Consider the following 24,424-nt stretch of genomic DNA (forward strand, 5'->3'; position numbering starts at 1 on the left):
ATCCTATACAATATGAAACGAAACAGGATGTTCAGAGATATCTCTCTCTCTAACTAATCACTAAGAATTCGCAAAGCTATATATGTCACTCCGTTTCCGTATATATCTGTTTTATTCACAAATAATCGTACAAAGGTTAAAAGACACTGTACAATCGAAGGCTAGTGCCGAGGACATTCTCGAATCGCTGCTTCGTATCAACTACGACACATGCATATCATACATTTGCAATCATACAGTTCGGTATACAGTAAGATTTACTACGCGTTTGTTATCGAGGTAGATACTCTATAAGCGAGCAAATGGTCGACTGTTATTTCGCTTGAGTCCGCTTATTTCTTAGATACCTCAAAGATACGAGTGAGAAACATTGAGTGTGAGCGAAACGGTCTCGCCTAATGACCATCTTCTAATCGCTTATCATCCGTGTAACTCGGATTTATTCAAGTACGGTCATATAATATTTGGTATCATCTTCGTTGGAAAAGTCTTCGACGGTTGCTACAATAATTCCACTATTATAATATAAATTGAACAATTAGAAAATTTTATTTCTCATAGCTTGATAATTGGTATAGAAAATCTGCGCGAATGAAAAAACGCTTCTATTAACTGAGGATCGTACATACTTTACTCGGATATATCTGTGACTATACGGCACACAACGAAGAAATAGAACGAAGAAAAAAATTAAACGGGGACGCATCTCTGCCTTCCTTTGACGCCAGCTTCTTTTCTGTAACCAGGATTGCAGATGCACATGTTTGGCGCCGTACAAACGCCATTATGGCATCCACCCATGCATACTGGTACGCATCTTGTTCGAGTGACGTCGGAAGGACTCAAGGTGTAGCCACGTCTGCATGTGCACTGATTAATGCCGGTGCAATCTCCGTTCAGGCACGGCAGTTCGCACATAGCCTCTCCCGTGGTGCCCCTTTGGGGAATGCATCTTCCAGTGTCGGGATCGACTATGTATCCAAAGTTGCAGACGCAACGATTGGGACCAACGCAACTACCGTTTGGCCCGCAGTCGGGTTGGCACTGTGACTGGGTTGGCTGGTGGGGCTGTAAGTCAGGACACCTTCCGGTGACAGGATCGACGGGCATTCCGTAGTTGCAGATGCACATGTCAGGACCGGCGCAAAAGCCGTTGATGCCACAACCGTTTCTGCATTCGAAGGAATTGGACAACGGAATGCATCTCCTGGTATCTGGGTCCAAGCGGTATCCTAGGTTACACGAGCATCTGTTGCGACCTACGCACCTGGCGTTTGGACCGCAATCGAACTGACAATCAGAGACTTTCGACTCGGATTGCGTGTTGACGCATCTGCCATTGGAGTCGAGGGTATAGCCAAGGTTACACTTGCAAACGCCTGGTGTAACGCATACGCCATTCGCACAGTCTTGTGGACAATCTGGGACACAGTTCTTATTGTCATCTAGAACGTAACCTGGACTACAATTACAGATTCCAGGGGCTACACATTCGCCATTGATGCAACCTTGAACACACTCCGGAACGCATTTGTTGGTTGAGTCGAGGGTAAAGCCTGGTACACATTTACAGACACCTGGAGATACGCATTCGCCATTGGTGCAACCCTGAGGACACTCCGGAACGCATTTGTTGGTTGAGTCGAGGGTAAAGCCTGGTATACATTTACAGACACCTGGAGATACGCATTCGCCATTGGTGCAACCCTGAGGACAGTCTGGAACGCATCTGTTGGTAGAATCGAGGGTAAAGCCTGGTTTACATCTACAGACACTGGGTGCGATGCATTCTCCGTTGATGCAGCCTTGAGGACACTCTGGAACGCATCTGTTGGTCGAATCGAGCGTAAAGCCTGGTTTACATTTACAGACATTGGGCGCGATGCATTCGCCATTGGAGCAACCAGAAGGACAGCTGGGCACACAGGACTCCGTATCACCCGAAGGATTAATGTACCTGTAAAGAAACAATTCGCTGGTTTACGAGTCTCGCACACGTACGAGTTTTGGCAATACGTTTGCTAATAACATTCAACCATTTGAAATCTTCAAGTTTGTCAATTTACCCTTCGTGACAAGTGCACACTCCAGGAGCAGTGCATTCTCCGTTGCGACAACCATTTTCGCAAACGGGTACGCACTCTTTGCCCTCGATCCCAGTGAAACCTTCGGGCGAGGGTTGAATCACGTATCCTTCTCTGCATCTGCATACTCGAGGTGCCATGCACTCGCCATTTTTACAGCCACCGGGACAGATAGGCTTGCAGTTGCCGTTTTCTTCTTCGTAGCCCAATTTACAAGTGCACACGTTCGGCGAGAAGCAATAAGCGTCCTTTTGGCATGGTTGTTCGCAAGAGGGCACGCAGACGCCCTTCTGTGCAATCCAGCCTGGAGAACAGGTGCATACGTTTGGTCCAGTGCATTCTCCACCTAAACATCCATCGATGCAGCGAGGATTGCAATCGCCGGAAGTGGAGCTACGTTCGTAGCCGTCGCAACAATCCAGAATCGTGATCCATCCACCTTTCTAATGGTGAAAAGGGAAGGAACATACAATGAGAGTATTTGAACGCTTATCATAAAAGATCTTTATATCCATATTGTGTGTGTGTGTGTGTGTGAATCGAAAACTCATTGAGGAATATACAGAGATTATAATATAGCTTACTCTAACGTTAAAAAATATCTCAAGTTCGAACAAAATATTAAAAAATTGTTACTGGTACGCACGATCTTTTATCTCGATTTTATACTGCGCGTATTTCAAAATATTACAAATCTTTTTTATCTGCTAAAATACGAAGGGTCGCAGCAGGATTAAGTATTTTTGGAATACTTCTATTGCCTACAGAGATATAAACTATGAGATATAATAAGAGACGTTCGAAAGATTAAAGTTCTACAGTGCTATGGCTGAAGATGAAAGGATAGAATTTCATGAAAAAGAAAGAAAGAAAAAAAAAAGAAACGTGTCACTGGGAAATATGGATATGTGTTAAACTTTTGGAGCTACTGTGTGGTACATTTACCGTGCCTTCTTGCGGCGTCGAAGGAAGTGTATTGTGAGGGAACTGACCCGTGGCGTTCAATGCTAACGCATCCGCGTAGCTGAAAAGAAGCAAAGAAAATGAACGAATTCAGTGGGCGTCGTGGCGATAACCAGGGTTAAACGTCGCGTCGTGCTTGTTGCATATTTGTATCGTTGCGATTTAACGCGGAAAAGCATCCGTCGTTTTCGTTATCGAATTTTCTCGTTCCACTACTCACCGTATCCTCTTGTAGCAAAGTCCAGCCTGCACGGTGCTGTTCAAGACAGAATTTGGTCGATCGTGGTGAACGTGACGGCCCTTGACACCTTCGATCGCCAAGGTGTCAGATACCAACAATGTCCAAAGAACCGAACTGACGAACAACGTTTTGTACATGTTGAATGCGCGAGCACCAATGGATTACTGGTTTCTTATTTTCTCGATGCGCAGGATTACATCTCTTCTGATAAAGTTTCGGGGTCACCGCGGAGCCACGGCGTCTCTTTCGATTGCGTAGCTGTTCGTAGAAGTGTTTATGAACTGACAGCATTCGTGTGTCGAAATTCAGCGAATTATACGCCCCTCCTCCCGCTCATCGAGATTTTTTAAAAATCATCGAAGGTAGTGGAAAGCCAGTCTATAGAAAATTTAAAGATGCAAGAATGCACAGAATACACGTAACATCAAAAACATACATAAGATGATCAAAGTAGAATAGTCGCTGCAATATTTAGCGGGTGAAATAAATCTTTGTATACTCGTGTTCGTAAAAATACGGATCTGCATAAATATTTGCAGTTTATTTAAAAGAAAGTTACAAGTTATAAATAATCCAAGTTCACCCTAACAATACGCTGACATAGGCCAATGAGCTGACGAACCTTTTTCTTTATTTCACCCGCATTTCCAGTTTTTCACTCCGAGGAAGCAAACGATAATAGAATTTCGATCGTTATATTAAATTTTTCATCAGAGTGAGAATGATGGAATGTGAGTAAAATAGAGAAAAAGATTCGTCAGTTGATTCATTGGTACACGCAGATATCGATATATTTTTTAGCGTGTAAAACTAAATGATTTAGAACTTGAGAAACAGACCAGGAAGTTTCTTCACTGTCTTGATATCTAAAATAATGTTTCATAAATATCGCTCACTCGCTCTTTTTGTGCACCCTGTATATCGTTCCGATTTATCATAATTATTTCCTTTTTTTTTATCGCATTAAAAAAAACATTTCCGGACTCTAATTAAGAATTCATTCGTAGAAATTGGTAACCGTTTCCTTTAATTATTATTATGAATAACGAGATTCGTTTCTATCGATTAAAAAGGTTAATAGTAGAACGGAGTGAAAAAATCGGAAACACGTGAGAGTGAAAACCAGTATACGGATTTCCGTATACGGGTTCTCCGAATTATACATATTTTTAGATTTATTTGAAACTCGCTTTTTAAAATCACATAGTCCAGCCTCGTTATAATGTTAATAAAATTTTCAAGTTATACGCTTTTTATTATCATTATGTTTTTCGTATAACAAACATAATATATTCATAAAAGGTGTCTATAAGTACTTGATTACTTTCATCAGCCACTGTATACGAACAACGCGTGAAGCTTGTATATTGCCAGTTTATATAATCCATCGATACTGTTGCTTCAAAGAGGATGCAGTGCACGAACGAGATAAAACGAGTAAGCGGGAGAGACGGTATGATGCTGTCCTATTTAAAGTACGATAAAATGGATGTTATGACTCGTGTTGTGATAATTCGTAAACGATCCACCGTAATTGACCAGGAGCAAGAATGGTAATTATATAAAAAAGAGCACACTTTATTAATCCGATATCAATTGTCCATGTAGCAGAATTTTTATTTCGTCTGCGATAGTTTCGTGATAGGCTTACAATTGAATTTTTCGATATTACGTAATCTAATCTCGATGCAAACCTAAAAAATATTTTTGTGTACGTGTTTATACTAAAATCGAAACAAAAGATGCGCGATGACTATATGTACAAACGAAATTAATGAGAAAGTTGACCTTGACAACATATGTCAAGGTCAATAAAACCATAAAACTGCCGGGAATTTAATGAGAAATCGGCCAGATTACGACGAATGCAAAGATTACGAGAATATTGTTTTATCGTGGTAACGCGTGGTTGAAGAATTGGACACGCTGATACAAATACGATTACGCAAGCTCTACCCTAATTACGACTTATCTGTTTCGATATTTTCTCTTCTTACCGAACGTCACTACGACGTTCGTTAAACGCATGACACGGATTTGAAATGAATCTATTATTATCGATGATGTCAGCGCATAAACGAAGATATAAATGTAATCGAGATGTTGCTAGACAAATCTTAAACGCAAACTTTGGATTACGTTTAAAGCAAGCTCTTTGGTTGAATCTCGAAATCTTTGGATTTACACTTGGCCTTAACACTTAGAAAACACCTATCTACATCTACGATAATGTTCGTTTCGTTTAAATCGATAACATATCCTTGAGAAACGCGGGTTATATTACTTCGTACATTTTGAAGCCTCCAATGGCAAAAGTTGAATCAGTTCTGACACGCGCAGATATTTTACGTTTTCTTATTTTCTAAGTTACATTTACGCGGCATAGATATATGCACATCTTATATACGTTGCAATATAGACTTCTTTTGTTTTTCTATTTATTATACGAAATAAGAAAACGAGAAAATTTCATATAATAAATATACTTAATCGTTCGTATAATAAATATAAAAACTTTGCAATCCGCACGATATGTTACATGTTATGTTACAAGATATATCGTTTCGCTTAAAAATTATTTAAAAGCTAATTATTTAACGTAAAATTTCCCTTTGTGACGTTTGAATTAATTGAATTGCATGCAAGTGCGTTCGTTGCTGATGTAAACGCGATCAAAGGGTTTTAGATGGTCGCCGATTGACGCGAACGAGTTTGAGGAAAAGTCTCCTTATGGGTACACGCCCCGTAGCGAATAGTTTAATCGATGCCACGAACGGTTTTCTGCCTGATTGAGAACCGATTGCAATCACGTTCAGCCTTGCTCACGTTCAGACGAGGCTGCGTAAGGTCGAAAACCAGTCCAGTTGGATTTTTCTTCATCCCGTAGACGCGCTGGCTAGCTCACATCCGCCTCCGGAATCGCACGTGAGCGTGACTCTTGAACAATTGCACATAAATGTCCCTGACACTTTATTCACTTTCTTTCCGTTTTCGTTCCTCAAATATTTAAGAATTTGTCTAACTAAATGCGACATTAGTCGAACTACTGGTTGTTCATAGATTTCTTCTTTGATATTCGGAATAATAGAGAAATTCTTAACCAGACGTTTGGGATTTTCTATTCAGAGTGCGGCCTATTGTTAGTTCTACTTTGGGTCGCGCGTTCATCACACTTAATTCGCTTTCTTTCGTCTTGTTTCTACGAATAGAGATCTTTTTGATTAAACGTGTCACTAATTGGGCTATTCGATCCCTCGTAAATTTCTCCTTTACTCTTTCACGCATCAGAGTGATTTCTAACTACAGTTTTCTATCCGAAGCGTTGTTTTTTTTTCTAATTCGACGTTATTTTCCAATCACGTGTTTTTACGGAAATTCAAGGGACTCGATTGTAAAGGAATTTCGTCGTAAACGTGCTCCGTGTTCGAGTCGAAATCGCTTTGGAGGTGAATCCGCGTCGCTGATGGTCGATCGTAATGATCCTCTTGCAGAAGAGCTAGGAAATGTAAAATAAAAACAAAGAATTATAAAATAAAGGAAATAGTAATATAGCGAATAGTAATAGGATGAATAGTAGATTCTGGAGAAGGAATGGAGAATAAATCTTCGTAGAAGGAAGCTATATATGCTCACCATGCAAATTGCCAGATATACGGAGACCGATCGTGGCAGCTCCATTGGCATAATTGTTCGTGAGATCGTTGTTAGTCATCGATGGCATCGCTATAGACTCGGGAGTAAACAGTGGCACCAGGCGAATTGGGGTTTCTACGATAGAATCATACATAGAATATGTCTATGGTTAAATAGTTTTTAATTTAAGTAGAAGCTTGTTTATCGAGTAAATTTGTTCTCCAATAAACGAATGAAAAAAGAAGCTAAAGCTTTCGAAGTGTTTACTCGATTACTTGGTTCACCCTTTAGTCTTACGGTCTTTCCTTTTATAAAACTGCCCTTTTATAAAATTTGATCTTTTCGACCATCGAAGTAACAGCGTATGTTACACCACCATGAGCGAGGAATCGAATGTAGTGGCCTTGGAGAAAAAGGGAAAACGCGTTACCGGATACCGTTTTAATTCTCCTCGAATAATCCACGCTTGAAGAGTGCTTCAAGATGGTCATCGAGGTAAAATTACGTGGACAAAATCGAGGTCAAGGACACGTAGACTTCACCCAGATATGAAAAAGCAGGATTTTTCGAAACGTATAGCACTCACGGGGAAGAGTACCGGTGACTATCGATGAGATTTTCGTTGCGCTCGAATTTTCTTGGTTCTTCGTCTTCCCTTCTTCGTAGATCGAGATTCTTGTTGCTTCCAATAGCTTCGAACGCATGTGGAGAACCATCACCACTGTTACCGAGGTCAGACCCAGTGATACGATCGATGCTATCACGATTAGGGCGATGTCCATGGAAATTGGGGCCGGTTGAACGTCTGTTCGAAGTTATTATTACTATTAGACTGCGGATATCTGCGTAAATTTATATTTTTCATAATGACGATTAATAAGACAGTGATCGCGAGCTTAGATACCAAATGAAACTCTTGAGAATTATATAATCGCACTTGTGGTTAGCATTTAATATTCAAAATTAAAATATATCCCACACTAACGAGTGTTTGACATAAATTATTCGATATGTTCTCATACAGAATGGCGGGCTGCATCGACTAATTTAGTGAAAAATATGAGATTCCACTTAAAATCTTTATGTATATTACCTTTATGTATATTTTTAACGTAATCTATTTTAGGCGGACCGATATCCTGCAGATTGATGTTATCATCGACGTGTCTCGCAAACGAGTTTTTCATCGCGAATTTCCCTCGATCCCTGTCCAGGTTGCCCCTCCGTTCCGGTACGGAAACCCAAACGATGACAGGCTTGGCGGTGCTCGAGTTTCCGTGCTCGCGAGCTTGTGCCCTAATTTTCTTCTCATCCGTAGTCGAGACGTTGGTAGTTTGCGGGCTCGTTGTTTTACTAGGATTATCCGTCGTGGCTAGTATTCCGTGCATATCGTCCAACAATTCGTCAAATGGAACAACGATTATTATATTAATTACATAAATCTATTTGCCATCAATCTCCTCTTATTTAAAGTCAAGATATTTGCTCGACGTGCTGTGTATTTAGGATCGCGACTTTCGACTAACGGTTGCATCACGTAAATAAATATCTAACACGTCGTCTTATTTACTACTAGACTGCGAAATTTTTTGGTAAATTTCGAGGTACAAAAATGCACGGAAAACACGTATACAATATTCGAAAGATATTAAAATATTTAGTAAGTAAAACGATTTCCTGACTAAATATCATCTTTAAATATTCTTATAATTAATTCTTATATTATACATCAATTAACTGTATATTATTCTTACAATATTTTTATGTTTATAAAAACATGAATTTGCATAAATATTCGCAATCTATTTACTACTATACCACGAATGTTTCTGTAAACAGTGGTATACTTTTATTTTGAATGTAATATACAGGGTGGTTGGTAACTAGTGGTGGTACAAGCGGAAAGGGGGCGATTCCACGCGAAAAAAGAAGTCGAAAATATAGAATAAAAATTTTTCGTTTGAGGCTTTGTTTTCGAGAAAATCGACTTTGAATTTTCGCTCGGTACGCGTGCACTTTATCACATCTCGTTATAACGGATCTCACTGTAGATCGTTGTCACGATGGAAAAATTAAAAAAAGAAGAAATTATCTTTTTTCGCGTAGAGTCATCCCCTTTCCGCTTGTACCACCAGTTACCAACCACCCTGTATATATATATATATGTGTGTGTGTGTGTGTGTATGTGTTTTGTGCTTTCTTGCAACTATAACTTCTCCATAAACGCATAAACTGTTATTTATTACCTTCTGTGGTAGTTTCTGCCGTTTCCCAAATTCGAGAAGTCTCTCGATCAAGTTGAACGATCGTGAAATTCACGGTAACACTGTTTTCCTCGTCCGCGTTTCGGGAATAGCTGCTGTTCTCCACGGAGACCGTGTTATCCAGATCATCGTGAATGCATCGACCTGTTTCTGGATGACATTCGCCGGTTGAATCCTTGCAGTCGCATAGAAACGCGCATCCAGGTCCCCAGCGACCGCTCGGACACGGCTCATTGCACCTGGAGGTGAAAACCGCAATTACGTATGCCACGCGAAGCAAGCGTGTGTCACGGTATGCATTATTGGAGCACTTATTAGGCTGTGTTTCAATCAACAGGTTGTACAGCGTGTTCGTGTAATTCTACGATAAACACGACGCGTAGAAATCGATAGAACTTGTTGAGTCAACCTAGTCACCATGAATCATAATCTTTTTTCTTCTTCGTTTTTTAACGTCGCTATTCTTTGAAGAATCTATTTTAGTTCTTATTAATCGCGCGATTGTTACACGAAGCGTGCGGTAACTGTAGCAACGCCAATTATCGAGAGGAATCTAACTAAGCAACGTTGTTCCTTTAACCCAGATTACATTCCACTGTCAGTCTGTGCTCTTTCTTTGATCACGTATTTCACACGGACAAATTTTTCTGTCGTTTGTTTGCTAAAAGAGTGACACAATTACCAAAAATACATTTTCGTATGAATCGAGCGAAAGGACTGACCAGGATGTACCTCCTCACGTCGAAAATTTATGCAGTTTAGTGGGCAAAAGATCGTATGGTTCTTAGATATTAAAACAAACTGAGAATCTCTTCGATCTTTATTTGAAGAAATAAAATATCATGAGAAAGTTCCATTGTTCGAAAATTTCTGCCTCTCTATTTGAATATGGCAGATTCTAGCGTAATTCACAATCAACGACTTTCGAATGCTGTCACTGTTCTAGCAAAGCGATGACGTATGTATATTTATAGATGATCTTACATTTCTGCACGTAATCCTGGCGGGCAAATACAGTGTCCATTTACGGGATTGCAAGGTACACTCTCGGTACAGTTGCATTTCTCTTTGCACTCCAAGCCCCACGTGCCCGGCGGACATACTGCGAATAAAACAGAGCGGGTTCTCTCGCGAATCGTGATGTAATTATCGATTAAATTGTGAAGTTTGCGCATTTTTTCTTACATTTTCTCCCGATAGCTCCAACTAATGGTACAACGAATGAATCAACCACCTGGTCGTTATTTTTCCGTTTTCTCGAGTAACCGATACCTTGACGCGTGTACGACGTGAAAGAGAGCGGGGAGAACACGGCCGAGTATCGAATCACCGATTTCAGAATCGTAACAACGGCTAGGTGAAAATTATTTGCTGCTCGCACGCGTTCTTACGACTACGGAAGGTCGGCCTGTTTCATCGAGCGTGAAATATATCCGCCCTGTTGCGGACTTTCGTAGTTTGTTCATTTCGAGTTCCGCGAAGCGACCGCTTGTCCGTGTTAACAAGAAATACGCGATTGCAATCGAAGGGCTCGCAACACGTACGATTCTTTTCCATTTTTGTCTTTTTTTCCACGGAAGCAAAGGAATATTTTAATATCTTTAATTTCTGATCGATATACGATACACGATATACCAAATATGTAGATTTGAAATAACAGAGCAACAAAATAGATTCACCGGTATTGCAGTTGTCATCCTCATAGCCGGGAATACAGTGGCACTGATTTGGCGAGGTACAAATCCCCGACGGGCATTTTTCACAAACAGGCACGCATTTGATGCTTGAAGGCGATGTCTCCTCGTTATTGGATGAGATCGTTTTGTAGCCTTCACAGCATTCCTTTATAATCCTGGTCTTTGACTCAGTCTGCGAACAAAATCTTTGTTAACTATCTATAATGCTACATGACTTAAACAACGACATATTTTGTGTTTATTTTATTATTGTGCTATTATTCCATCGCTGAGTAATTCGTTTATAACAGTTATTAGCTATCCATGGTTTTTCCATTAGAATGGCGAAGCGTAAGTGATAAGAATTCTTTTTCTCGTATTCAAAGAGCAATCAGGTTATAAACAATTCGTTAATCTTAATACTTATTAGAACATACGCGATACATCGTTATACAAATATAATGGCATGTAGTCATCGGCCAAAGTCTTTTAATAAAGTTGAAAGCAGTACAAACTTTACGAATACGATAGCTTCTTTAATTCAGATACTTTAACTCATCGTGACATTATCGGTAACCCTTGGGAGAATCTGCTTCGGTTTCCCTAATTACTACTGCAGATAAACATGCGATTTATTCAAATGGAGTAATAGAATAGTAGATTCAATAAACGTCTAGCTCCGAATGATACTGTAGTTGGAAAAACGATAAAAGAACAAAAACCAGGCCGCCTAAGCCATCGAACGAAGCTGTTCTGGCAACGTGGCTACTGGATCTTTGGAAAAGATCCCATTTTTCCCAGCCAGTCCCTGAAACGAGATCCCAATCGTCGATAAGGAAAGCAGAGCAATTGCAGAACAAAGGCAAGAGGAAAATGTTGGACGCGTGCAAGCGTGTATAGGTTTCGTTCGTAATACACTGTAAGTGGATACGCGCGAGAAAACCAAAGTCCACGTCTGTAAATTACACGCTTCTCTTTCTCTTTACCTTTCCTTCTTACTTTGCTATACCGACGAATGAAAGTAATAGCTCTGAGCATGAAACTAATTTCCACGAATACTTCATTTGGAGACTTCACTACGCGGTGAGGAGTGATCGGTCCATTTTTGTTAGATTTCTGACTTCTGAAATAATTGAAGGGACTAACCTGATAGCATGGTACATCTTCTATATAGATATTCTGATTGGTTTCAAATTTGACCAACATACTCACGATAGTCGTGTCACATTGCAGTATTAATGTGTCAAAATGTTTAATTTAACGTATATAATTAATTTATTTATTTCTATTAATTTAACGTATAAAAGTTTTCTATGGTAAATGTATGCAAATATTTTCGTGAGCCAATCTCTGGATATAATTACAGAGACACATAATTTGTCTAAGAAAGATGGAAATGTATCAAACCTTAGTTATATTTTTCAATTAACAATTATTTAATTTACGCATGGAACTAGAGAAAGTCAAACATGGACCAAGATCGTTTTTGTTACATGTCCGCCAATTTTAATAGCCAAATTTCCTTTCTTCGTTAAGTGCTCACGATTTATATACGACTGGTCAGACTGGTGGATCGACCAGTTTCAAATGTCAGTGTATTTTTTAATCGGGATGTTCATTGGCAAATGAAGAAAACATCGCTTCTCGTCCAAGCACCGATGAAGCAACGAAGCGGTAGATTGCTCGTTTGATATTTTTGCATGTCAGACGTTATCGTTCGAAGTCAATTTATGCTTATTACATTTCTTCCGGGAGGGAATTCACGCGATTCGCATTCAATGAAACTATCGATGGTTTTGCAGATCATTGTGAAAGATAAAGTCGTTTAATGTCCATAAATGACGCCACCGATTCGATACAATGTTGTAATTAGTATCTGTTTGTTCAAACTAGAGATTCGTTACGCAAAAGAAAGTTTACAGCCTCTTAACATCGGTTATTGCGCGTTAATAAGTTAAGGAAAACTCGATAATGTTTACCGTTGATGTTGCATCGAATCTACATATTTTAGGAAATATCGTTTCCTAATATGTTTCGAAACATGTCATTTCTTGTTACGTTAACTACAACGTATAAAGATTGTAAATTTTAGGATAGTTTTACTAGAATTAAAAAATATACAAAATATTTAAATCGTATAATATTCATCGAATGAAACGAGTTCTTGTTTAAGTTTCATTTCTTTTAGTCGTATTTGTAAAAACCTGAATCTGCATAATCGTCCGTAACCTGATTATTATAGTATTCTGCACATCCGAAACGAGTTTCGTTTCGACGAGACTAGATAGAGTCGGAAAGATTGGATTAAGTATTGGTCGTAAGAAGTGACCAGAAGTCATCCTCGATCGAATAATAAATAACTAATGATAGCGCCAGAAAGATATACTGGACGTTAATGAAGTCACGCTATTACGGTAAAATGTGTAATTTGAAATTCTACCAGGAAACAGCTCTTAATGTGTCAATTAACGACGTCATTTTACGATTCCGATGAGTCTTTCGACATCGATCAAAGTTCGTTACACGTAAATACTCCGTCCAGACCGTAGCTCGGCGTTTTAACGTTCGGAATAGATTTAATCCGGCAATTCCACGAATCGATAAATAATCAGCCGGTTTTCATAGACTGACATAGATCATTCGTACGAGTCGCGATCTCATGCATAAAGTCAATGCACGTAATCCTCGTTGCGCGATTTCCGTCTTTCTTGAAAGTTTTACGTACTTACTAAGATTCTACTTCGCGTCTTTTCACGAAGCTAGTTGCAAAAACCATAAGCAGGCGTTCTAGGCCTCTTAAGTTTCTCTGTACAGAGATTTACAAAAGTATTTGATTCGATGCTTGCATTAAACTTGAATCTGAAGTCTATAATTATATATATTCACTTACCTTACTTTTCTGTCATTTGATAGCTATTAATTAATGGCTCCAAAAGTATTTATACCTTAGCTATAGAATGATTTTACGAATACGCGTATCGTGCATTGTGGAACTAAAGTTTTTGACGCGACTTATTTCATTCTCTGCATTTAAAGTCTCTAAATTGCATATTTTAGAAACTGAATGTGAAATATTTAGTCGACAGAATACTTTTGTCACTGACTGTATTTCCTTTAATATCACTTAAAGTATATCCTGCGCACATAATCCAAATCCTGAGAAATTCTATTAACGTTTTACTGTATTCCATTATGTAAGACATATATTATTAAATTATACCGTGTGGATTAGTTAATTGAGGGTTTTACGTATGTTCTCTTCTTTACAGCGGACAACCTGCAGAAAACGTTTTGCTTAATTGTGTTGCGCAACAAGTTGACAGGTTCGATCGATGGAAAGAATTAATTACGACAAGATAGGATTAGCGTGATTAATAATCACGACACGGTAATTGTGACAATATTTACGATGTGGTAGTTGTAACAGAAAGTAGCACGGATGGATCTGTTTACGTAACACCTGCCTCTTCTTCTTTATAATCCTACCAAATAATTGCTTTCGACTATTTTCTACGATCTTACATGTTTTCCGTTGTCATTGTTACGTTAAACATTCCGAATTTTTGTCATCGGCATTTTGTAAATCGGATAATGCATTTAATATGACGATGAACGCACAGGTGGTTTAATTAAACTCTAGATATTTTCACTGGCATTCAAGTTGAGCGAATTGTCTGGCTGTGAAATAATCGACGATAATTGATATAAATAAATGAAATAATTGGTATATATACCCGATTGTCTACATATCTCGTTTAATAATATAGAAAATATATTTTTCTCTGTCCTTCTATAACGAACCATATTTTTGTCTTCCACTATATGATATGTCGTAGTTAGAAAAGTGAATTTTCCAACTACGATAGACGTGATCCTAATTCGATGCCTAGCAATTGTAGACGCTCCGTAAGAAGTAGATTAAAATTCCAACTAACAAACGTTCCACGTAATGGTTTAAAAATTGTGTAATTAACGGGATCGCTGTTTTTCTTTTTCTTGCTTTGCTGCTCGTCAGAAAACATCAAACGACCTCGAGATGTCGAACGTCAGCTCCGTGTCCGTTTTCTTTACACCAATCCTATCTCGCGTTTCTCCCCTTCCTTTTGAACCTCGTTTTCACATCCGATCCTTTACATCGCTCCATTTTTCTAGGACATCCTAGTCACTTTCGAAAAATGCTACTGAAGTTTCTTGTTATATATTTACACGTCACTCGTATCATAGTACACCGTTTACGAACGTCCAGATCTACTTTGAAACGCGTTCAAGGCCTACCCGCATTGTCTTACCAATGCTTCCCATTACTACTATCTCCGAGGTTACCTAACTGCTATCATTCTGATTAATATCCGCGTGTTTCAATGCTAAACCTGGCGTTCTTTCTCCTTACTTTATTTCTTCCTATCGTTATTGTTAAATATTATTATTAACTTGATACGAGTCAAATATTTCTTCCGGAATAAAATTTTAATCATCGTATATTCAATCAAATGAATTTGATCGATCGCACTTGATACGATCGAATATACTTTCACAAGATTTTTAATTTCTTTCGTTATCTTAGATTTACAAGGATTATCAAATTTAGAAACGAACAATTTTTGAAATGAATTACTTGCAGCTGAAATACTTACAGAATGAAATACTTACAGCTGTCTCGCTTACAACCTCTTTTAACATATGTATTTAAAAGCTTCTTCCTAAACAGATTTCCAAAAATACGTCTACCACGTATTTATATATACTGCTTGATCGGATTACATTTCATCGCATTTATTTAGCAAAATGTGAACGAGCCTACGACTCAACCTAATAATTCTACGAGCCGCTGTATCTTTCTCTACGCTTCTGTTATGCAACCGTTCGTGTAGTACGGAGTAAAACGCTGCTCGATGTTCCTACGTAATAAATATTAAACGCTACTCTAACCGTGAGAGACTTGGGTAACGTGCTATATATACCGAACGTTCGATGCTTCATCTTTTTCTCATGGGGATACGCTCTCATTGTTGGCATCGCACTGCGACTGCGTGTCTCTCGTCTACGCTACTGTACACGTTTCGCGTTTCTATGCACGTTCTATAAAAATGATATCTTTTCTTCCGTTTTCGATACAGGTTCTATAAAGTCATTATTTGTCCGTAGTTTCTACGGAACTTCTACGAACTGTCATTTTTTCTTGGTTTTATATCGATTTCAGAACGACGCTGTAGTCAATTTTCATTTTGATTTGATAAGAATATTCTTAAGCGTTTCGACCCTTCTCCTCTGTCATTCTACTTAAAACAACTCAACTACGGAGATTTCTCCGGAGCTGCGTTTAGATTCGAATTGAGTAACATCAACGACAAATATAGAACAACGATTTGAAAGAGTGGGTTGGATATCAAGGCGTCGCAGCTATCTGTTTATCGGACAAAAAAGTTGAACAACTACGTACACCTACGCATGAAATCCGCTGTACGAAAGTGTTCTCGTGGGCGCGTGTTCTTCACGATTTTCCATTCCAGAGCAGCTGTTCTTGAGTTTAATGCGCTTGGTCGATTGCGAAACCGAGGAATTTAGACGAGGCCCCTTTTCTCTTCCGGAAATTTGTTATCTCGATCATCGGCTAACTGTGTGTACACGCACGAGCTGAGCTCGAAACAGTTGCTCGGTTCTCGATCCGATCGAGAAGTTACCCCTTATTCGTGTCTTTCGATTCTCTTTGGAGAAAGTTTCAGACGCAAGTTAGAAGGGTACTATGTGTCCAAGTTTATTCGACATCGATAGGAAACAATCGGAACACCGACGTTTCCTTGCGAAAGAGTTACGCTGTTGGATCATTTTGTTGTAGGTACTGTTGGTAGAAGAGATATTGTGAGATCGTAAAATTAGTCATGGTCGAAAAAATAATTTCACTTCGATAGATTTGTAGCGATAGCACACTGATATAACAAATTAAAGACGAATTAATAATTAGCAGTAAATAAATCGATGAAACGAATTATGTACTGAGAAACTTGACAATAGTATACGTCTTCTCTTTACAATCATATTGATGTACTGCCCTATTTTAAATACGATTTCTTTTGCTCTTGTCTTTACAAGTAAAAAGGCTTATAACGTTTCGAGAAAGATTTTCTTTAGCATAAAATTGAAACAAAAATTCTTTCATGTTTTCCTTAAACTTAAGAATCTTTTTAACAAAAAAAAAAAAAGAAAGGAAAGAAAAGAAAAAAGCACTGGATCGAGAAGAAAATGGCAAGAAGAATGCAGCAGAGTTAATTTATGTTTTCAGAGTGTCTCTTTCAGCAAATATACATCTCCGATTGATACAGAGAAACAGAGAAGTGTTTTTTTTCTATGGCTCGACCACATTTGCATTAACCACCGCGCTCACTTTCTTCCGGCAGTAGTTGCTCCACATGTGGACGCAAATTGTTGCGTAAGATCGTGTAACGGGTTTCGATCGAGAATATTAGCTGGCTACCGAAATCATTGTCGGAATCTTGATCCATTGCAAGATAAGTAGGAAACACCGCGTGGATCACAGTTTAATTGATTAATCGTGGCTCGATGGTAATTAGTTTGCTGGTATATGGTAATTATCGACCGGAGTATGGCGAGTATGGTATAAAATGGCCAGGAATGGCACTTCATCCGCAAAAAATTGTACGAGTAATCACGACCGGTGTCTTTTTGTTCGGATCCCAACGTGGACACGTGTCACGTGTTGCAAAATCCATCGAATCGTTCCACTTAACGTAACGCTGATACACTTTCTACTCAATTCCTTTAATAATGTTAAATCCATCGCTCAGAAGCCATAATGATCAATGTGAATTGAAAAGGATAAAATAATGATAACTAGAATGCGGATATTTATGTAAATTCATATTTTTATAAATGCAAGTAAAAGGATAAGACCTAAATTGTTTCACCCTCTAAGTCAATTTTAGTGATTCGTAAAAATACATCGCTACCTATGGCAAGATTGGATAGCGACACACGAGGATAAAAAGATGCAGTTGATAATTTATCTTCCAAGACTCGTACACTGCCATAAAATGTTATTTAATTAAGAAAGGAGAAAAGAGATTTAAGGAAGCAAAGGAAACAATTTATATAAACGAAAGAAGGAAGGAAGGAATAAACTGCGCGGTAGAACACGAGGTGTGAATGTAAAATAGCGCGAAGACATAACACGATGTTAATTACGCCAGAAAAATACCTGATTCTTCAACAATCGCTACGTCCCAGAGAGAAATAAGAAAAGCGATATCATTTTCACAAGATCGAAGTTAGATATCATTAATTTTAGAAACTTTTTACTTTAACGGTAATTAACGTCTTACATGGTAAGAGATAAGAAGCGTGAAACTGTTTGATTGGTTGTGCAACTGAGCGTTCTTTCTTGTAACTCTTCGCGTATAAAAATCCTACAATGTATTTTAATAAATCGCACGCAATACTACACGTTCGTTAACGGTTTCTAATTTCCACGTTAGCTCGTCGGTGTATGTTTCAATCGTTAAACAGGAAACGGTTAAACGACTCGGTTAAATGAACGCTATTCCTACGTAACGACACTCGAAACAATATATTTCACGTTCTAAGCGCTACTTGGAAAAACGAACGTCGGTGAACGTTTCTTAGAGAATACCTTACAGGAGATCTTCGTCATGCTTTGGTCAATCGTGTGAAAACGCATCGGAAGAACGTTCCTTGCATTTCGTTGTGATTCGTTATTGCGTCAATATGTAAATTCTTTCTTATTTCTGTCTGAAATGGCAAGTTCCTCTTTTCACGCAACTCGAACGACACATCTTTCGATTCTTGCGCTCACAATGCCATTTTCAGACGTTTCATTAGACATCACAAGACACTCGCTTTCCCTGTAATTAACTCGCACGGTCTTATCCACCGTGAGAGCAAGAGAGGAATCGAAACGAGAGAGGCGGAAGACTTGCCACTGTGCTTTTATTGCTCCGTGTAACGGGCAACATTACATACTCATTGGTGGATTTATTGCAAATTTCTCGGGTCATTCTGGTCTTTCCTCTCCTCGTGCTCGAATGGAGGAGGAATGCTTTTTCGTAAGAGTTTCCGGCGAGATACGAGCTGACGAAACTTGCAATCTCTTTGCTAAAAAGGTGCTACTGATATTAGCAGACTACGGATGTTTCTCATTAAGTGGCACGCGCTTAATTAGAATCTTTTATAAAATTAGTAATTTTATCGTAGTTAATTGCTTTCTATCTAACTCAAGTACTCGAAATCATTTTATGGTGTTAAACAGGCGAATAAATAAATAAACGTACAATAAAACACTCTAAGTCTGACAAGTTAGAAGAAGTACAGCGGTTATCGAGAAATCCGAACGAAACAAAAATTAAGGAAAAAATCTGCTTACCTTCACGCGATATCGTTGCCTCATCTCTGTTCGTGTCTTCGGACATCTGGGTGGAATCTGCAGGCACCAAGTGAACGTGTTCACGACAACCGGTTCCGTGTACGTTTCCATCGAAGTGATCGTATAGCTGCAATGTTTGATCAATTAAGTATCCGTCTATCGCGTGATTTCCTTATCGGGAGAACACCGGTAGCGTGTCACGGGACCGAGTGACCGCGTGTTAAATTACGAACTCTGGGTTACTGTCAAGGCTCGTCTACGAAGGTGCTTAACCTCCGCATTCAGAATGTTTCGTTTATCGAACATTTTCATTATTATATATCAGAGAATTAGAAAATACTTACTTTTCCATCCTCGAACACACGTTGTCCGCTGAGAATACCCTCGAAGAAGATACAATCAGGAACAGGACCAACTGCCAGACCCTGGAACCGCTCATTTCAACTGCTAACAAATTTCCCTCCACTACAATTCTCAGCCTATTCCGCTGTTATTCTTTCGCTACATGGTGCTCGATTCTGCATTACATTTCATTGCATATTCTTGGCGTATAAAATCAATTGTTTTCAATAAAAATTTGATTCAATAGAAAATAAAATTTTGTTGTCACAAAAATCTAGATCTTGAATCTTTATAATTATAAGCAAATCACGAATGGCCTTCGAATGTAATCAAAGTATTAGCAAAAGTAAAATACAACTAGTATGCACTAACCGTGATAAAACGTTCAATGTATGTAACTCGGAACGCAAAGAGTTAACATTCAAAATTTTGACAGTTTACTGTACTCACTTTTGTCGAAGATTGTCTGCAGTGAAAGCTTGGATACCAAGGTGAACGTTCAATTAGCCATTTCAGAAAGATTCGTCAGTATATGATGTGGCTGGACGTCGGCGTAAATCGAACGAACATAGCGCATTCATCGTCTTGCGTGTCATTCTTTCGCCGGAAATGGATCGACGTATCGAGTGGTGTAAATGGCTGGTCTTTAAACGCAAAAGTGTCTCGTTACTATCGGTAACAAGAGACGTTACGTGTGTCGATGTCTCTAACGATCTGAGAAAACCGTTTCGCGACACTCCTTGCGCTTGTTTGCAATTTCTATCGATCCAATTACATATATCCATCGAGACGCTCAAGGAGTGTCCATAAGTAATTCCCAATTACGGTTTCCATTTTGTGTAAAATGCAAATTATACAAGGAGTTGCGAAATATGTGTAAAATATTTTAAGAATTAATTCAGCATTTATAAATAACGAAAAAAGGTCACCGGATTCAAGTTCTTGTCATTGGACATCCTATATTTTTGCGTAATAAATTGGATTCTTATATAGAGAGATCGAGAATGGGAAATAGAAGATTGGCTAGTGGAAAGAAACAGACGGCGTGGCGCGGCGTTGCGTTCAGACGTTGCTAGCGGAAATTGCGTCGCCCATATTTGACGTAAGAGGGACGAACGATCTCTTTCAAAGGACGTTCTTCTCGACAGGAAATGTTAAGTTGCTCCAATTGGCCGATTTACTGGGCGGTAATCAACCGAGTAACGTATTCGATAAACATACGCCTCTACGTAAATAATGAGACTCTGACGAAATATTTAAGCCATTTAGGGTTAAACGAAATAACGCGTAAAAGTTACGCAAACACCGATAGGAAATTTAAATAACTAACATATCGTGTACACGGTATAACATCCGCAGAAAACAAGAAACAACGGAATTAATTTTACTTAATTAATTACATTTTCGACGACGAGGACTGGTAATGAAAAATAGATTTAAATTTCATTCATAGACTCATCTACACTAAGGTTAGCATCGGTACAACGTCAAGGGATATAAAGACTTAATTTTGCTTAATTAATTATAGTTTTAAAGACAAGAATTTCGCAATAAAGAGTAGATTTAAGATTCGTTTACAGAATCTTCCATACCAAGGCTAATATTCTCGCAAATTGCACGTATGTTTTCTGTTACGAGCACACCGTGAAATCAATAATGGTGGCCATAGACCGCAACAAGCGACGAGCTTACACTTTCGACCGCGTCTAATGTCACCGACTGACGCTCTATCGTTCTTGGTTGGATGGCTTCGAAACGTGGCGGTCGCCACATGTGGTTTATAATTCAATCTCTTGTCATTTTTTCCACGCTCGAGTGCTGAAACATCAGATAGGAAGATCGCAGGAGAAATATTTTCGATGCTAGTTCTGCTGTCACCGCCATGAAAAATTCCTCGCTGATACTTTGCCTAACGCCGCTCTTGATGTATCATCGCGTCGAAAGAGAAGACGATTGCATCGCTGAATGAATCAAGTAGGCTTACAATTCAGCCGAAAACGAGATATCATCTCGCTTGTAGAGAAGCTACCTAGATTTCAGATCAGTGTGGAGGATTAACGTGAAAGATCTTAATTATCCGATGATTATCTCCGTTACATTCTCAACCTTGGCTTTGAAGAAGAAACTCAAACTACTCAAAGCCAATTAGTCCGTTTCGTCCAAATGGAAATAAGATCTCACACGGTGAAATCTTACGATTTTGTTCGTTTACGGAGATGTCATAATCGACCAAATTCTATTTTTAACTCACCACCACCGATATCTTTTTGAACTCTCTCTTTCTGCTTGCTAATATATATTTTACCAAATATATTGTACGTTTGTGGTAAATATCTTATAACAATGGTATACATTTTCGGATTGGTTTCAAATTTTACTAATATAATTATGGCAGTCGTGTTTTTCTATAGAGCTAATGATATTTCAAACTATTTTATATAACACACATACTATATGCATAAGTTTTATGCCAGAAAGGAAACGTCATTTCATATGCATCAATCTTACGCATATTGCAATCGCCATCAACAACTGCACGATTAACTTCAACGACTTTCCATTTCTCCGTCTGGTCGTCAATAAAAATCATAGAAAGTGGATCGTCGTTACAACAGAGAACACAGGCACAACGCGGTTCGTTGTATCGTGAAATGCAAATTCCAAAGCGGTTGTCCTTATCCCGCTGCATACGCGGCAAATTGGCCCGACGACGTGGAATAACTTTATTCCGATGTTTCGTTTGGATTCGTCGCGAAGGTACAGAGGCACGCGTTACGTGATCGACGATTTCGTTGGCGAAACGTATCGAAGGCGTGGCGAATCACTGCCCGAAACAGTCGTGCAAACTAAACTTTGTGCTCCCAAGTCAATTCGTTTTCTTCGTGCGGAATAATTTCATGTTGCGATCGAAGGAGAGAATGCGTCACACGATCCACGACAACCGCTGCACGGTGCGATTTTATGGTGTTACGTCTGTGGGTTCGAGTTGTAAAACGCGGTTTTCTATAAAGGTCAGATTCGTCCACCTAGACGTATATTTTGTCGTTAGTAGAGGCGATACGGTGAGATTGTAAAATTGGTCAGTGATTGAAATTTACGCTTTCCAACGACCATAATTAATATTAGATTAATATTAGAGATATATCGAGGGTCTTGTACAGAGTAGGATACAAATTCGTAAAAAAGTTCATTACAAAAATCAGTGCATTTTTTAAGATTACGCTATTGACGCATCTGCTTGATGGAAATCGTTCTCACGGCTTTCCGTATACGGTCGATGGGAAAATAACGATTCCTCGCTCTACACCATGCACAGTCGCGTTAATTTTCATCAAAGAATCCACAATTATGCCGCCTTGGGAGTTCTCCCTTCTTCACGCTCCAGTACGTAATTTCGAACGAGATTCAAAGAATTCCAAAGAGGTTTTACACAATCTAACATCACACGGTTTCCCATGGGAAATCCCACCCCATCAGCAGGGCACAGGACACGCGAACATCCATTGAATCAATCGCACGTGGGACTCGACAGTGTGACGAAAAATCGGTTAATGATGTAACCGTTGCTTGTCTTTCATCGTGCAGGAGTTTTTATCAAGCGCTCACCGGCGTTAATTAAAATCTCACACAGTCGAGGCGGTGCTAGAGCGAACGAATTAATTGGAAAAGCTCTCACAAGTTTTCAGGGTGAGTCGAGAAACTTCCTTTCTATCTAATAGTTTCCGCCATGAATCTACATCCGTGGAACGAGAATCAACCGTTAACGCGATTTATCAAGCACAAAGGAACGATTTTACGAAGGCACTTCAATTCGAAACTCCAATCAACAACAAACTACACGGACAACTATATATTGTTAATCAAAAGTTTAGTATCGGTAGATGTTCCATAGAAACTAAAAATTTAAGAAAAGCTAGAATACATAGAATATCCAAGGTAAGCCTTTTATACCTAAATATTTAAACCAATGTTTTCTATATTTATATTTCCTTGCAATATCTAATGGGTAAAATGTATCTCTACTTACACAGTGTTCGTAAAACTATGAATTTGCATAAACATCCGGAGTTTAATTCGTACTAAAAGCACCCCACCGATGAAGCATTGATACGAAACTCGTAGCAAAATTCGACATAGCTCCGGTGAAAAGAGTGATTCTAAATTTTTGATACGTGAAAAACATACGTAAGGACAGTCTGATCCTTTATCACATCACAACTCGTGCACTATCTTCCTTGTCGTATGATAAACTGATTAAGAATCGAAATGTAGCGTGCAGTGAAAGAACGAGGAAGGACGCACCAGGTTGGATCCTGGAGACTTTGTAAAGAGGTCGAAGGCGTTGGGAGACGTCAGTGGCTCTTTCACAGACCGATTCACAACTGGCTACGTAACGAGCAATTGGCGTCGCTGGCACTCGGAATGTACTTGTGGCACAATGAACTCCGACCCTAGCGACCGACAACGACAACTATACAACCGGTCAGAAGGTGGGGTCAGAAGATCCCAGAGGGGGCGGTGTTCGTGTTCTGGATCCTTTTTCCTCGTGGAAGACAGAGAACGCGCGATGGTCGGCCACTCGAGTCTTTGAAGCACCGAGGATATCCTGTCCGGAGACATTGACACTGTCCCGGGAAACTTTCATCGAAGCGTAACGAAGTTCACGACCTACGTTCGTGTCTCTGCTTTTAGCGTTCCCTTCCAAAGGGTGTCGACGTTTAACGAAAAGAATAAAGGAGGATTCGTTGGATGGAGGTACACCATCGTTCATAAGTATCTGAATACTGCGATTAAATCGATGCAAGAATATCAGGATTTGACCAAAT

At 39.1% G+C, this 24,424-nt stretch overlaps 2 protein-coding genes across 6 annotated transcripts; both read right to left on the reverse strand.

Annotated features, from left to right (window-relative positions):
* Positions 1 to 93: 93 nt before the first annotated feature.
* On the reverse strand, positions 94 to 3,469 carry LOC138184313 (tenascin-like). The gene is made up of 4 exons (XM_069122163.1): positions 3,268 to 3,469; positions 3,030 to 3,108; positions 2,067 to 2,527; positions 94 to 1,957 (listed from the first exon to the last, which is right to left on the reverse strand). Exons 1-4 carry the CDS (start codon positions 3,423 to 3,425, stop codon positions 691 to 693), a joined length of 1,965 nt encoding a protein of 654 aa, XP_068978264.1. The 5' UTR covers positions 3,426 to 3,469; the 3' UTR covers positions 94 to 690.
* Positions 3,470 to 4,845: 1,376 nt separating this feature from the next.
* Positions 4,846 to 24,040, reverse strand: LOC138184314 (uncharacterized). 5 transcript variants are annotated; one of them, XM_069122169.1, is made up of 11 exons: positions 23,901 to 24,040; positions 20,049 to 20,242; positions 19,601 to 19,700; positions 19,257 to 19,383; positions 10,865 to 11,054; positions 10,170 to 10,287; positions 9,168 to 9,424; positions 8,015 to 8,293; positions 7,508 to 7,726; positions 6,922 to 7,056; positions 4,846 to 6,784 (listed from the first exon to the last, which is right to left on the reverse strand). In XM_069122169.1, the coding sequence occupies exons 3-11, from the start codon at positions 19,693 to 19,695 to the stop codon at positions 6,645 to 6,647; spliced, it is 1,560 nt and encodes a 519-aa protein (XP_068978270.1). In that variant the 5' UTR covers positions 19,696 to 19,700; positions 20,049 to 20,242; positions 23,901 to 24,040; the 3' UTR covers positions 4,846 to 6,644. The 5 variants fall into 5 exon arrangements, with proteins under 5 accessions (XP_068978270.1, XP_068978265.1, XP_068978267.1 ...); XM_069122164.1 differs by having other exon boundaries at positions 19,601 to 19,703; XM_069122166.1 differs by having other exon boundaries at positions 19,601 to 19,703; positions 23,784 to 24,008.
* Positions 24,041 to 24,424: the final 384 nt, after the last annotated feature.

This window comes from Bombus flavifrons, chromosome 10, assembly GCF_040668555.2.
Source record: "Bombus flavifrons isolate JBK064 chromosome 10, iyBomFlav1_principal, whole genome shotgun sequence".
Lineage (NCBI taxonomy): Eukaryota > Metazoa > Arthropoda > Insecta > Hymenoptera > Apidae > Bombus > Bombus flavifrons.

What these genes read in the sequence shown, in the direction of transcription:
- LOC138184313 (XM_069122163.1), bottom strand. Translation starts at nt 3,425, where the DNA reads ATGTACAAAACGTTGTTCGTCAGTTCGGTTCTTTGGACATTGTTGGTA. An exon ending in CTTTGCTACAAGAGGATACG is followed by an intron (nt 3,109 to 3,267) that starts GTGAGTAGTGGA and finishes GCTTCTTTTCAG; the next exon opens with CTACGCGGATGCGTTAGCAT. An exon ending in GTGTGCACTTGTCACGAAGG is followed by an intron (nt 1,958 to 2,066) that starts GTAAATTGACAA and finishes GTTTCTTTACAG; the next exon opens with GTACATTAATCCTTCGGGTG.
- LOC138184314 (XM_069122169.1), bottom strand. Translation starts at nt 19,695, where the DNA reads ATGAGCGGTTCCAGGGTCTGGCAGTTGGTCCTGTTCCTGATTGTATCT. An exon ending in GTGTGTTCGAGGATGGAAAA is followed by an intron (nt 19,384 to 19,600) that starts GTAAGTATTTTC and finishes CAAACATTGCAG; the next exon opens with CTATACGATCACTTCGATGG. An exon ending in GGATGACAACTGCAATACCG is followed by an intron (nt 10,288 to 10,864) that starts GTGAATCTATTT and finishes TTTTATTCGCAG; the next exon opens with TATGTCCGCCGGGCACGTGG.